The following is a 14,139-nucleotide window of genomic DNA, read 5'->3' as shown; positions in this document are numbered from 1 at the left end:
TTTTTTTTTTTTTTTTAAGAGAGGAGGAAGCAGGCTCCCCGCTGAGCAGAAAGCCCGATGTGGGGCTCAAACCCAGGACCTGGGATCATGACCTTAGCCGAAGGCAGGGGCTTAACCCACTGAGCCACCCAGGTGCCCCTCTACCTTTTATTCTTGATAGCTCGTCAAATTTTAGCTCCTTGATGAAATTCTTTCTTTAGTTTATTAAAGGAAGTTATAAAATCGTTCCAAAAGGAGCCTTGCTCCATCTCAGGTAGTTATTTTCAAATTGATTTCTTGAGTGCCGCTGCTTATACTCCCTGCAGGCCCCATCCCGTTTCACATCCTGTCTGGAGACTATACTCAACCTCTTTCAACCGTACCCTTGCCGAACGTCCTGCCCTCCCCAGTGGTTCCTGCACCTCCTTTTCCACAGGTCCATTTAAAGTGGGAGAGGTTTGTCAATCCCCTTGGGACTCTCCCTTCTGTTTGGCATTTTGGTGTGAGGAGTATGGTGGGCTATCAGGAGACTACACATAAGACCTTGATATTCAGGAGAGTAAATGATCTCTTTTAATGGCTGAAGGGTTGGGGCACCTGGGTGGCTCCATTGGTTACATGTCTGCCTTTAGCTCGGGTCATGATCCCAGAGTCCTGGGATCTAGCCCGTGTCAGGCTCCCTGCTCAGCGGGAAGCCTGCTTATCTGTCTCCCACTCCCCTGCTTATGCTTGCTGTCTCTCTCTCTCTGTCAAATAAGGAAATAAAATCTTTAAAAAAATAATGTCTGAAGGGTAGGTTTTATAGGGGGAATCCATAGATGCAGACTGATAGGATGGGACCATCCTTTATATACTTTCAGGGAATAAGAAGTCGATCTGTTTGAGGAGGTAAAGAATTTATGTCAGATGGTAGGAGAAGAGCCCAGGAATACAGTTTGGGTGCTGTGGCTCAGAGAGTTAGTGGTTGGCCGGTATCCATTCTCTCCCTTTCCTTTCTAGTCAAGGTGCCAGTCAGAGAAGAATACACTTCCAGTCTCCCCTGTACTTAGGTGGGAGCACGGGATGCAGTTCTGGAAGAAGTGTTTGGGTTTATTTAAAAAGAGCTGACCCAGCTGGGAAGTGTGGCCTTTCCCCTCTTTATCCTTTCCTTTGGACTGCTCGCTGGAGCTTCTGTCATAATCTTGGATCATAAGGTCAAGTTGAGGGTGGAAGGCCTATGCTAAGAGTGAGCAGCAGAGCCATGATTTCATGAAGCCCCGTGCCGGTTCTGAATTCCCATTCTGGGGCAGCTTTTCTGTGACAGAAGAAATCCTGGTGTCTTTAAGCAACTGCTTCTTTGGATTTTTTTGTTCAATGCAGCCAAATGTAAGCCATTTTGATACAGATGCCCACTTGGGGAGCTTTAAAAAAATATCTCAACGTCCAGGCTGCATCCCAGATCGTTTAAATCAAAAACTCTAGGGATGGACCTCATGCATCAGCAATTTTTTAAAGCTTTCCAGGTGGTTCCAGTGTGTAGCCCAAGTTGAGAATCACGGCTATAGGCTGCCAGGCCTCATGTTTAGCATGTTCAAGAATCCCCTGGAGGAGTGGGGTGGTACTTGTTAAAAATTGGAATTTCCACCCCTTACTCTCTAGAGATGTTGTTTCTTTAGCTGTGAGGGCACAGGTGATTCTGAGACTGCCAGTCCAGGAGGATCAGCTTTGAAGAAATGCTGCTTTAGGTAATGGGCAATGGCTTCAAGTTTAAAGGCAAAGAAGTGGCAAGATTGGAAGAAAATGTCAGGAGCATTCATTTAGAACTAGTGAATAAGTTGAAAAGAAGAGGTGAGAGATGGGTGGTATGGAGACCAACTGGGAGACAGTGCGGTGCTTGATGGCCTCGGGGGGACCATCTCTGAGCTAAGAGGGGGACCTCAGAAATGGGGAGGAGAGGAGAGAGACAGTGGACACTGCGGAAGATAAAAGATCACAGAGTTTACTAACTGACAGGAGAGGAGGATTTATTATTTACTGACTCACTTATTCTTAGTGCCTAAAGAATACACTAGGGGTTTGACTTCTGGATTCATCCATATATCCCCACCTTCGCTCAAACTCCGTTAAATGGGTGTAGATGATTAGTTTCCTTACAGCCGCAAATGTTAAGTTGGTTTTTGTTAACCTGGTGGGGGAACCTTTATTTGCTTAAATCAGCTCTTCCATTTAAAGGCTCAGACACTTTACACTAACAAGAGTCTTTTTGACAAATTTTAGTATTTGTTTATATATAAATACATGCATATATACATATAGACAAGGACTATACATATGGGCATATATGGATATAGACAAGCAATTAAATGTTTTTTCATGTGGTTTTTGCTTTTTTTAAAGTCTTGTCTCGTAGAGCAGAGGAAATAAATGAACACAGTTACCGCTCTTGAGCTGTGCTTTATGTATATATCCTTTTAGAAGATGGCTTTTAAGGGCGATCCTAATGGAAAAAATCATTATTCAACCATTCAATATCCACTGAGCAGATAGATGTTAGGGTGATATTTTATCAAATAACTTTAAACATGACTTGAGTAACCTTAAAATAACACCCTGTCTGCTGATCCATTGTAATAATGAATACCTATGCCTTGGAAAGTGCTTGTAGGTATGCCTTTTTTTTTTTTTTTTTTTTAAGATTTTATTTATTTGAGAGAAAGAGGGAGCATGAAGGGGGGAGGGACAGGGGGGAAGCAGACTCCCCATTGAGCAGGGAGCCTGATGCGGGACTTAAGGACCCTGAGATCAGGGCCTGAGCCCAAGGCAGACACTTAACCGACTGAGCCACCCAGACACCCCTTAAGTGTGCTTTTTAAGTCTTCTGTTGTTTAAAAGCAACATATTGGTTTTACAGCTACAAATCATAATGAAATAATAGATACATCATAAAATGTAAGTTAGTCTAACTGATCAGTTCTTACTGAAGTCTTTGTTGGAATAGGTTTTACAATACCAACTAAAGTTAATGAATGAACAGAAGGGACACATCCTCACTGACTTGGCACACAGGGAGCAAACATGAATGAAACACGGCTTGGCTCTCTTGTACTTCACCATCTAAATAATAAAGTGACAGTAAATTTTCCAAAAGTTCATTTTAGTTTAATTTTCTCTCTGGCACATTTGTTAAGAAGGCTCTAGCAGGGTGAAGGTCATTAGATCTGTTCAAAGCATAAAAAGGCTAACTTCAACAGGCCCCTGTCTAGATTCCATATCACCTGTCATTTTGTGGCTAATTATAACACTGTTCTTTAATTTGGTCTGAGTCAGCACTGTGTCAGTTGCTTATGGTTCTTAAGCAACAATATTAGTACCATGGAGAGACCACCAGCACCTGCCGACTTCTAGCCAAGAAGAGGAGAGAATGTGAACACCGTGTATGTGGACTGTCACGAGGCTTTCCTATCCCCCTCCCTCCAGATATTCTCTCCTGCAGCTGGATTTTGGTTCCACGTTTATACACTAGTAGCTAAATTAATTAGAGCCAAGGGCTGACCATATTGGGGATTCAGTACCTTTGTGATCACATTCATTGCATACAGAAAGGGATCTAGTACTTGGTCCCAAACTCCACCCCTAATGTGAGCTAAGTGAAGTCTTGCAAATGATAAAGCACTGGGCACTGGGGAGTCTTTGTGTGGAGGTGTTGGGCAGAGTTCTACCTCCATTCCCATTGGGCCCAACAACCCAAAGTGTTCATTCTCCTACAGATGGGCCAAAGGAATTTGCTCTGGGTTGAATTATGTCTCCTCAGCCCTAAATTCATATGTTGAAGTCCTAACTCTTAGTACCAAAGAATGAGATCTTCTTTGGAAATACATTGTTGCAGACGTAATTGGTTCCGTTAGTGTGAGGTCAGACCAGAATAGATCAGGCGCCCCCAATCTGATAGGACTGATATGATATGACTGGTTGCCTTACAGAGAGACAAAATTTGGATCCACACACATACATGGCGGTGGGTGGGGGGAGGGATGTATGAGGATAAAGACAGAGGCACTTCAACAAGTCAAGGAACAAGCAGGATTGTCAGCAAACCCCCAGAAGCTAGAAGAGAGGAACAGATTCTTCCTCCCCACCCTCAGAAGGAACCACCCCTCCCTACACCTTGATCTTGGATGTGCAGCCTCCTTCTGTGCGACAAGAACTTCGTGATGTTTCTGCCACCCACTGGGGCCTACTTTGTCGCTGCAGCCCTAGCACACTAATAGAGAATTGTTCTCCAGTCCTTCCCTTTGATGGATAGCATATGGAACTCCCCTTTCATTATCTGACCAGTGAGAGTTAACATTTTTAAACCAAAAACACCTGTAATAGAAAGGGAACACAAAGGACAGAGTGGATGGCTTGGCAGGCTTGCCAGCCAGGCCTCTGGTACTAATAAGTCCTCCTCCATCACGTGGATTAAGAAAGCTGAGGGGGCTGCCTCCAGGCTCACCAAGCACTTCCATACTCTCCCACCCCATGTACTGGCTGCCATCTCAGCCTCGCTGTGGAAAGGAAGCATTACTGAGTGAGCTGCCAATCTGAATTTTCCCTCTCCCTGCCCTCCTGACTTCCTACCAAACAGAACAAGGAACAAATAAGAACCAGCTAAAAGTGGGACTGGAAAAAATGGGGCAGAATAGTCAAATAGGAGTCAAACAAAACTAAAACACACCAAAAGGAAAACAACAACAACAACAAAAAAAAAACAGGAGGAGAGGTGGAAGCAGAAAAGAGTAAACTAGGCGTGGTTGGTCAGGAAATTAATTGCTGGAGGAAAAAAATCTGAAATCTCTGGGTATGAATCTCTATGATATTCATTATATTATTCCCAGAATCCATTAGAAAATTAAGATTCTTCTTGTGATCCCGTGTGTTCACATCTCAACAAATTGTCTCTGGAATTCAATCATCAAACTTCCTGCATGATGCTTATTTTTTTATAGCTTAGTTCTGTCTGTAACTAAAGTCTGTGATTCACCCTGAATTAACACAGAACACTGGAATGATGAAGGTAGAAGACTCAGGTCCCTCAGTTCAGCCCTTTCATTGAGGTGTGCAGAGAATGTAATAGACTTGTCCAATGTCACACAGCCTGTACCAGAGCTAGGCCAAAAGATTTTTATAAATGTGTAATTTATGAGGAATACAGTTTGATTTATACAAAGAAAATCTTTCTAAACTATTTTGAACCCTCACATATCCATATTGTTTTTAAGGTATTAAAGAAGCCTTGGGTCTCCTGGGTAGCTCAGTTGGTTGGGCATCTAACTCTTGGTTTTGGCCCAAGGCATGATCTCAGGGCTGTGAGATCAAGGCCCATGTCAGACTCTGTGCTGAGTGTGGAGCCTGCTTGAGATAGTCTTTACCTCTGTCTCTCCCCTCTAATCGTGCTCTCAAAAAAACAAAACAAAACAAAAAAACATTAAAGCCTTTTGATAGCCATCTGGGAAGCTTCAACCTAGAAGATTCCTCCAAACATAATGTAAGGAACTAAGATAAGCAAAAATTTATTTCAACCAAAGTATTTGAAAAATATTTGATGGATACATTTATTTTTCATATAAGTGTATCATGATGTCCTGAATTTTGCATGTCTTATGAATAATTACCTGAACTCTGAATTTCATCATAGTGTATCCACGTGCTACTCAGTCTTCTGAGTGCTTGATGTATGTTCACTTTCAGTCCTTAACAATACTGTATGATTCAGTCTTATTAGCTATTAACCCCATTTTCTGATGAGAAAACTGAGGCAGGGAAGGACAGTATCTATCCTTATCCGAGGTTACACTATTTGTAAAAAGGCAGGGCTGAGAATTGAACACAGGCAAAGTCTGTGTACTTAGGCCAGTGTGCCTGTCTGCCCCACGCCCAGCCCACCGGCCACAGCATCATCTCCCGGCATCTGCTGGAGGATCCTGGCTCCTCTGGGGCCGTTCCTAGCCTGTGCGCATGCGCTGTGCTCTTTTCTCTTGGTTCTCAGGACATGTTTGATGGAACTGGCGCCAGACCACGGAGCGATGGGCATGGGCTCCGGTCTTAGAGCAGCCTTGGATTGGCAGAGTAACCTCTGAAGGCTGGGAGTCACCTACCTGGCCCCACAGACCCTCTCAACTACTCCGTGGGGAGCATGACAGCCAGTTGACAGAAGGGAATCGAGATTCAGACAGTGAAGTAGTTCCATCAAGGTCACAGAAGATGGTTCTCTGCTGAGGTCTGCCTAAATGCTAAGTCTTCACATACACTTGCCCAAGTTGTCCCTAAAGCCACTTGAAAGCCTCTAAATCTCCTCAAATACGAAACAAGGAAATGGTGCTGTATGAGTACACTCTGTGCCCTGAAGGCCTAGGGATTCTTCAGAGGTATTTCGGAAGGAAGTCCAAAGTCACTGGCCCTGATAGCCACCTACCCCTGATGTATGTGTGTATGTATACACACACACACATGCAGCAGGGCACAGCAATGCCACTTGAAATCTGCCTTCTAAGTCTGACTTTGCACATGTAGATGGAAGGAAGATTCTCTGCTGCTAAAACAAGTTTGGGGACCATTCTAGCAAGGATCCCTGAGGCCCCTCTTAGCTTTAGTACCAATGAGAGGATCAGCATCGTAAAGGGACAGTAGCTGTGGTCACTCAAACCAGGCAGAAGAGACTGGGGGTTCACCTGGCTGGCTCTGTCCAGAAAACATCAGTTGTCTTTGAAAGAAAACTGCAACTTTGGCTGATCTAGACACAGTTTGAAAAGCTGTTGTAAAGATGTCTGTGATGATCGGCTTCTTTCCCAGGGCCGGCTAGTGAGAGACACAGTCTCAGTTTTCTTGTGGTCACCATTCCCTGAGGGTATCATGTAAGGATGGAGGGGTCTAAGCATCTGTGGCTTAATCAAAACTCATGGGCTTTTCTCCTCTTCTTTGTTTATCTTGCCTCGTCCTCTTTTTACTCTGTCCTACCTTCAACCCAGTCTCCCTCCTCTGGCTTCAGTGCCAAGTGATAAACAGGAAAGGAGGGGTCTGTGCTGGTTAAGAAATAAGTCATTTCATTTACTCCTCCAAGTCTTGCTTTTGTCCCACCTATGTTCCTACTCAAAGCAAAGCACTGGAGTTTAGGTGACAGGTGTCAGGCTGGCATCTTGATGCATGCCCGGAGAGTCAAGTTTTCTGTTTCCCAATCCCTATAGTTTCCACCCCTTTCACTAAAAGGTGTGTATGTAGAAAAGAATAAGGTCAAGTGGGGGCGCCTGGGTGGCTCAGTGGGTTAAAGCCTCTGCCTTCGGCTCAGGTCGTGATCATGGATTTCAGAAGCATGCAACGTGGGGCCAAATCACAGTCCTACCACTTCTGAGTTGTGTAACTTTGGGCAAGTTCCTTAACCTCTTTGAGACCCATTGTAAAAATAAGGATAATAATCATCTCTCCCTCAGAGGTTTATTCTATGAATTATCTGGATTGTGCTGGCAAGTGATGGGAGCTCAAGAAATCTAGGCTTTGTTTCTACATTCTCCAGGAGGCTTTGCTTTTCTTAACCCTGCATCAGAGTTTAAGGTGAATGCTACAGTCTCCCTACCAGATTTCACATTAAACTTGACATGAGAGCCAACATAACTAGCAATGTTAGGAACAGAATTGCACCGAGAAGAATCATCACATCCTTCATTAATGAAACCCAGATGGTAAGAAGCTAAAGGGATTTCCTTCGGTCAGAATGCTGTCATTTTTTTTTTTTTAAGGAAGAAGGTTAAATTATACTCATTATTTTAAGGAGAAAATGTTTCAGATTCTCTCCTAGAACACTGTACAGAGTAGGCCTTATCTTTGCAAGGCTCTAAGAACAACATATTTTCCCCACTAAGTCTTAGAAAACTGCTCCCAATGATATCAACTCTCAGGTAACATAAAAGTTAACATAAAAGTAAGTAGCAAGGGGCTACCAACCCCTGAGTATATCAAATCCATCTCAAATCCTCAAAACTCAACTTTGAGCCAGTAGTTTCAGACTCCTTTCTTGAAACTTTGGAAGGACTGAAATTCTTGTGTTTGGTAATGCAGACTAAATTGAACTCTGTTTCTTTCTCCAGTCTATCTTCTGTGATTAGAACTTGTCACCCTTTGAGTTTCTCCTTAGAGAGGTCCTGAATATAACCCCATCGTACAGTCTTGGACACAAAGTTGACAAAGGTGCTACTCTTTAGCTCTGGGCATAACATTTCCTGTTGTTAAGCTGTTTTCCCTTCTGAATCATTGTTTCTCTACAGTTTTTATTCCACCACTGTTCCCCTTTGTGTTTCTGATTGTTTTACTTCCCTTCTTGTCTGGGATTTATCACAGCTGCATTTCTTCCCTGAATTCCTTAAACACTGAATCCCTTTCCACCTTCTAGATGGAATCCCAGATTCACTTCCTCTTAGGCACAATGTAACAGTTAAAACAGAAAAGGATGAGGGTTCTAACTATTTCTACCAAATGAAATAGGTTTGTAATACAGTTTTTGTCTCATCTCAAGGACATTAGATACTGTGTCTTTTCTCTTGATATAAAATGCCACTTGTTAAATGCAGTTACTGAGAAAGGCAATATAGGGCTTTCTAATCTGTATATACCAATAGTCACGATACATATTATCAGCCATATATTATTGGCATTAAAAATGACAGAGTGATTTCTTCAAATGGATAATTAGATTCAATTCCTACACATGATCAATCTGCAACATTATCAGATTAGTCTAATAGACTTGAACTTTGATTATGATACAGACATACACAGATAAACAGATAAAGGTTATAGCCAGATGGACTCAAACACTTAATGTATTTCTATAAGGATTCCTGTGTTTCCTCACTCTGTGTTCTTACTTGAGTGTAGTAACTGTTGACAAAATCCATGACTAACATCTTTCCTGATATTGAGAGATCAGGAAGAAGTAGATGGGGTCTCAGAGGAGAAGTTTCTGCTCACTGTATTAGCACCTAAAGTTGGACCTGGGACCCATAAGGGGGATAAAAAGAGATAAAAATAATGGGGAGGGGCACATGAACAGCCTAGGTTTAGATGGATTTGTGAATTTCCCCAGTCTTCATAAAAATTTTCTTCTGTTAAAACTTTTCCTCTCATACACTACAGTGAGGAGAGTAATTTATATCCAAGACTTTATTTTAGAGATTTTATTTTAAATGGTATCACAGGAATTTATCTCATGGTATAAATAGTTTAGTCAATCTAGGGTTTAGCAAAGATTTTCTCTCTACTGAACTGGCCTTTCGTGCCGTAGATGTTCAGCAGATGACAAATAATCTCGAGGTGTGATGACTTAACTTCATTTTGACAGCCAAACATTCTGCAAAAAAATTCCGAAGCCCTGTGTCCGGATATGTGGACAGCATACTGCCAGTTAATTTTAAAAAAGAAAAGTCACGTAATGACCCAGATATTGAATATGTGTATATTTAAGAATCACACAACCTTCAGATTGTAATTTGACACCTAGTTAGTCTGTCTACAGTCCTAGCTCAGGGTGATTGGTTAAAACCCCAGATTTGCAGAGATCTCTTCTGAGGTCTTGACCACCAGAAATCACTGTCAGCATCCATGCATCAGTATATGAATGACCAAAAATAATGCCAAGGGTCTCCTACCCTGAGATGGCAGCAAGTTTTTGGTGTGCCTGACGAGCCATTTCACAGCCTTTGGTTCTGGTCTTGTGCATTTCCGCCCGGAGTGAGGGGCAGCTCACAGAGACGTCCCCGATAGAAATGACCAACTCTCGGTACAGGGCCACTTGCGTGTTGAACTCCTGGACAAGCTGGAAAAGAATTGACTTTCTTTGAGGAACGTTTCCTATTTGGGTGTATACAAACATGGGTTTTCAGTGACCCCTCAGCCAACTCCACAAGTCTCCAGCTACAGACTGCTTAAAGATCAAGGTACAAAGATGGTTAAGTTTCTCTTTGTCCAAGGCGAGTGTTTATTTTCATCAGTAAGTCCCGGCGCAGAAGCTCTATTTCCAGACACCCTCCCGCCCCCCGCCCCCACCCCCAATTCAGTTTCTGAAGAGCAAGAGCATATGCCACTCCCAGGTCACTAGAGCTTGATGCTGGGAACTCTCACATATAATGCTCCCCTTTACTACAGCTAAGATAAGGATTTTAAGTTGCGTGGGGAAGAAGGCCAAAGATAGGTTGCAATAGGGAAACGGTTCACCTCCTCCCAGGCCACTGAACCAGAGACTGGCTTAGGATCCTGACTGGAAGACCGGCCACAGCCTTTGCGCTGGAACCTTCGTCCCCTCTGCAGCGCCCCGTGTGCTCTGTTTGGGTTTATTTGCTGCTGTCTCCCCACAAAGCAGCACCCCCACCTTCCCATCCTCTCCCTCCCTGGTGAGCAAGCCACTTCACCGCGTCTTTCCTATCCACCATTCTCTGAGGGAGTAGAGGCATGACTTACAGCCGCTGACCCTAAGACCCTTGCCGTGGCACTTCTTTGCGGGGACATTACGACCCGGGTGTCACCCCGAATCTGGGGACTGCAGATTTAAAAATAGTGCATGTGCACGTGATCGGCATGGAGGAGCTGAGGGTGGGGGAGTGGCTGGCAGTCAAGCAAACGATTAACATACAAGATGCCCCCACCTCCTCTCCAAAAAAAAAAAAAAAAAAAAAGAGAAAAAGAAACAAAAAGGCGCAGTTTTCACCTACCATCTTGCAGTCGTCCAGGGCTCGTTGGGTTTTGTGGGCGCTTTCGGAGTTGCTGCCCCTGCGCTCCCAATCCCCGCTCTGCAGCGGGGGCTTGCTGATCTGGAAGATCGAGGAGCGGGTGGACCGGCTGGGGCGCTTTTTGCGCCCATTCGGTGCAGAACTCATGCATACACATCCACCAAGCCGAAGCCGCTGGTGCAGTGCGCCCCGGCGCGGGCGGCCCGGTCGTTGCCCTGCGCGCCGCCAAGCAGCCGGAGCCGGGAATCGAGGCGCGGCGTTCACAGGGTTGGGGCTGGCTGCGCGGGTGGGTAACCTTCAGCTTGAAGGAGAGCCGGGAAAACGCTGACTGTGCCGTGCAGCATCGCTTCCACTAAGCAGCGAGGAAGGGGCTCGGTCAAGTTCTGCTCAGCAGCATTGCCGGCCCTGTCCCGGGAGCTGGGCGCTGGCGCGGGCTCGCACTACCTTCCCCTCGGCATGGATCGCAACGCTGGGCCAGGAGGAACGCGCCGCCAGGCGGTTCTGAGTTTCCATTCAGGTGGGGGAGCAGCTTTCAAAGCCTGCGCTGTAAGGTGGGGGTGGGGGGGCTGCGAGTGTCGCTCCGGCTTCAGTGTCTTCCCGCAGCGGCGCTCCGTCGTCTTTCCCCTCCCTCCCCCCCGTCGCCGGGCCTGGAAGGGCTGGCAGTCCCCGAAGCAGGCAATCGGCTCTAATAGGCTGCCTTGATCCCCCGTCTCTACGGACTCATCTGTTTGAGGATCCCAAATGAATCCGTGGCGGGACTGGCAGACGCCGGGAATCGGTCCGCCTGACGTTGTGCGCTGCCCCGCACATTGATAGGACGGGAATACTAATGTGATCCGGCCAGAGAACCCACCCCCCCTTCTCCCTCCACAGTTTATGCACTTACCCAATCAAATCCCCGGGAACGTCAGTTGCAATATTACTTCATCTGCGCTATTCTTAGAAGCGCAAAGTGTCATCAGAGTGGAGCACATTGCCACATGCTGGGACCTAAACATGGTTTTCAAACCAACCTGTGTGCGTTGAAGGCCCTCACCATCTCAGGCCATCCGGGGGCCACAGATAATCAAAGCCCAAACGGGAGGAGCAAGGAGGAGCAAGCGTGGTTTTTCATTCAAAAGGAAAATGTCTTGATTGACCTAAAAGGAAAGCCTTGTTTCCCTGAGTGTGTTGCCGGTGTAGTTGTGTTTTTGTTTTTATTTTGTCTTTGTTGGGCATACAGGGAGGGGACTAGCAGCGGGTAGGGCAGAAGGCACAGTTTCAGTCAAATTGGACTTCCTCCCAGTTTCACCAGTAACGTTCCTGGTCTTGTGTTCCAGAGTGTCCAGACCGTTCTGTTTCCTGTTGGAGACATAACAAGAGCGAGCCACCAGGTCTCCCTTATGAGACATCAGTGAGCCAGAGGCTGGCGGAGGTGGTCCAGGAAAGTGGAAGGGGTGCCTGTGTAAAGGGGGGTGGGTGGGAGTGAGTTGCTGGGCCATTTAAGTCCACTTTTACCACTGACCTCTGAAGATTCTTGTGGGAAGAAGAGAGGGGGAGTTGACATTCTGCTCTAATGTTTGTTCTCATGAATGATTTGTTTGGAGGGGACAGATAAAGAGGTCTACCACAGGGGAACTAATTATGTGTCCCAAAGCCTCATGAAGAACAAATCAGACGTTCCTGCTCACTCTCTTAAGAGGATATGGAGAGTACACACAGAGGGAGTGCCAGAAATAGGAAGACAGACACCTTAAGGGGGGTGTCTCTAGGATTGTGCCCCCTGCCCCGCCCTTTTTTAAAAAGATAGGTAAACACAAAGGAGTGGGATAGGAAAGATATTTGGTCTTTGTCCCCAGTTCCTGTCACAGAGCTCCTAAAAGCCTTGGAATTTCCTGAGTTGATAAGGGTGATAGGAGTCTTCTGTCACCAGGAAGACTAAGAATTGGTTAGACGTTTGGACTCTCAGTCCCACCTCCAACTTCCTCGAAGAGGAGAAGGGCTAGAGATTGATGTAATCATGAATAGCCAGTAATCTTATAAATCATATCCACATCATGAAACCTCCATAAAAACTACTACATAGTGGGATTAGGGGAGCTTCCAGGTTGGAGGTGTGGAAGGTTTGGGAAAGTGGCACGCTCTGCATCCCCTGCCCCCATACCTTGCCCTGGGCATCTCTTCCTTCATTGCATTCTTTATAGTAAACTGGTAACTAAAGCCCTTTCCAAAGTTCTTTGAGTCAGGCTGACAAATTATGCAATCTGAGGGGGGGGTTTGTGGGAGCTTCTGAATGGGTCTCAGGTGCGACCAGAGTGTGGGCAGTCTGTGGACCTGGTACTCGTGTCGGTCCCTGGAGTGTAGGCAGTTGTGTGAGACAGAGCCCTTAAACCATGGAGTCTGATGCTAACTCCAGGCAGTTAGGGGCAGGGTGGAGAGGAATTCCAGAACACCCAGCTGCTGCTGGAGAGTTGAACTAGTGGTGAAGGGGACACCAGCCATTGGGGAAGGAAAAAACCCTAATAGGTAGACATCTGGATGGCTATTCAGTTGTAGTTGCCTAGTATTTTACAAAGATTGAGAATCTTGGTGTGCTCCCTTCCCTCCAGGTGTTTGGATGACTTGGAGACCGGTGTGGGGAGCTCTTCTGTTGGCAGAGTCTCTCCAAATATTGGGAGATAAAAGAAGATAAAAGATAAAAGATAACTCTTAGCCAACTCTGACTATTCCTCTTTCCTCAGTTTCCATTTTCTCTGTGCTGTGTGTAGGGAGAAGTTGAGAAACACTTCAGATGATTCAGTGAGATTTGCTAGCACGTGGTGAAGGATGGGGATGCTGACAAAGTAGTTATAGGCAGGCTAAGGAGCCTTAAGGAAGAATGGATAATACTCATTTGTAAACTGTTTTAAGTCCTGGTGATAATATAAACCCCTATCATAACAAGTAACGAGCCCTTTCCACCCCTCCACCCCCAGGAGTTAAAGTCGGCTTTAACCCAAGGTTGGTAGCCCTTTGGGGAATTAAAGGAAAGGAGACTCCGTTTTACATGTGTGTGGTCAGAGGATAAAGAAAACAGGATGCTGATGGTCACTCTTCGGAAAATCTTCTGCCACCTTTCTCCTGTTTCCTCCTTTTCCCTGCGGGGTGATAGTGGCTGTCACCAGATTTGAGTGTCTCAAAGCTCCTCAGTAGTAGGCTTCTACTCCAACTACAACCATCTGGTTTTGACTCCCCCCTTCTTCTGCCTAGAGACAATTTCCACAAATTAAAAGAAAAAAGGCGACATAATTGTGCTGCCCGGTTTCTAGCCATATTTCTTGGAGGAGGTGGGGGGAGGGAACAAATGGATTCAAACTCAATGCCACATCTGAAGGACTACAGATTTGGAAACCTGCTGGGGCATTAAGCAGAAATTACCTTTGTCGATGCCCCTTGGCCTTCCCTGATA

General features: G+C 45.5%; 1 protein-coding gene across 3 annotated transcripts in view; it reads right to left on the bottom strand.

Annotated features, from left to right (window-relative positions):
* Positions 1–11,526, bottom strand: part of RGS7BP (regulator of G protein signaling 7 binding protein) — a 99,046-nt gene extending 87,520 nt beyond the window's left edge. For 2 of the 3 annotated variants that reach the window (XM_047730457.1, XM_047730459.1), the window contains exons 1-2: positions 10,695–11,526; positions 9,636–9,802 (exon numbers count right to left, since the gene is read on the bottom strand). In XM_047730457.1, coding sequence (XP_047586413.1) covers positions 9,636–9,802; positions 10,695–10,859 — 332 coding nt within the window. In that variant the 5' untranslated portion in view covers positions 10,860–11,526. Of the gene's footprint in view, positions 1–9,635; positions 9,803–10,443; positions 10,505–10,694 lie in introns of those variants that run through there. The other variant, XM_047730458.1, reaches the window with a different exon arrangement.
* Positions 11,527–14,139: the final 2,613 nt, after the last annotated feature.

This window comes from Lutra lutra, chromosome 5 (assembly GCF_902655055.1).
Source record: "Lutra lutra chromosome 5, mLutLut1.2, whole genome shotgun sequence".
Classification (NCBI taxonomy): domain Eukaryota; kingdom Metazoa; phylum Chordata; class Mammalia; order Carnivora; family Mustelidae; genus Lutra; species Lutra lutra.
The sequence above is the reverse complement of the archived record's forward strand: the minus strand, read 5'-3'. Positions and strand labels throughout refer to the sequence as shown.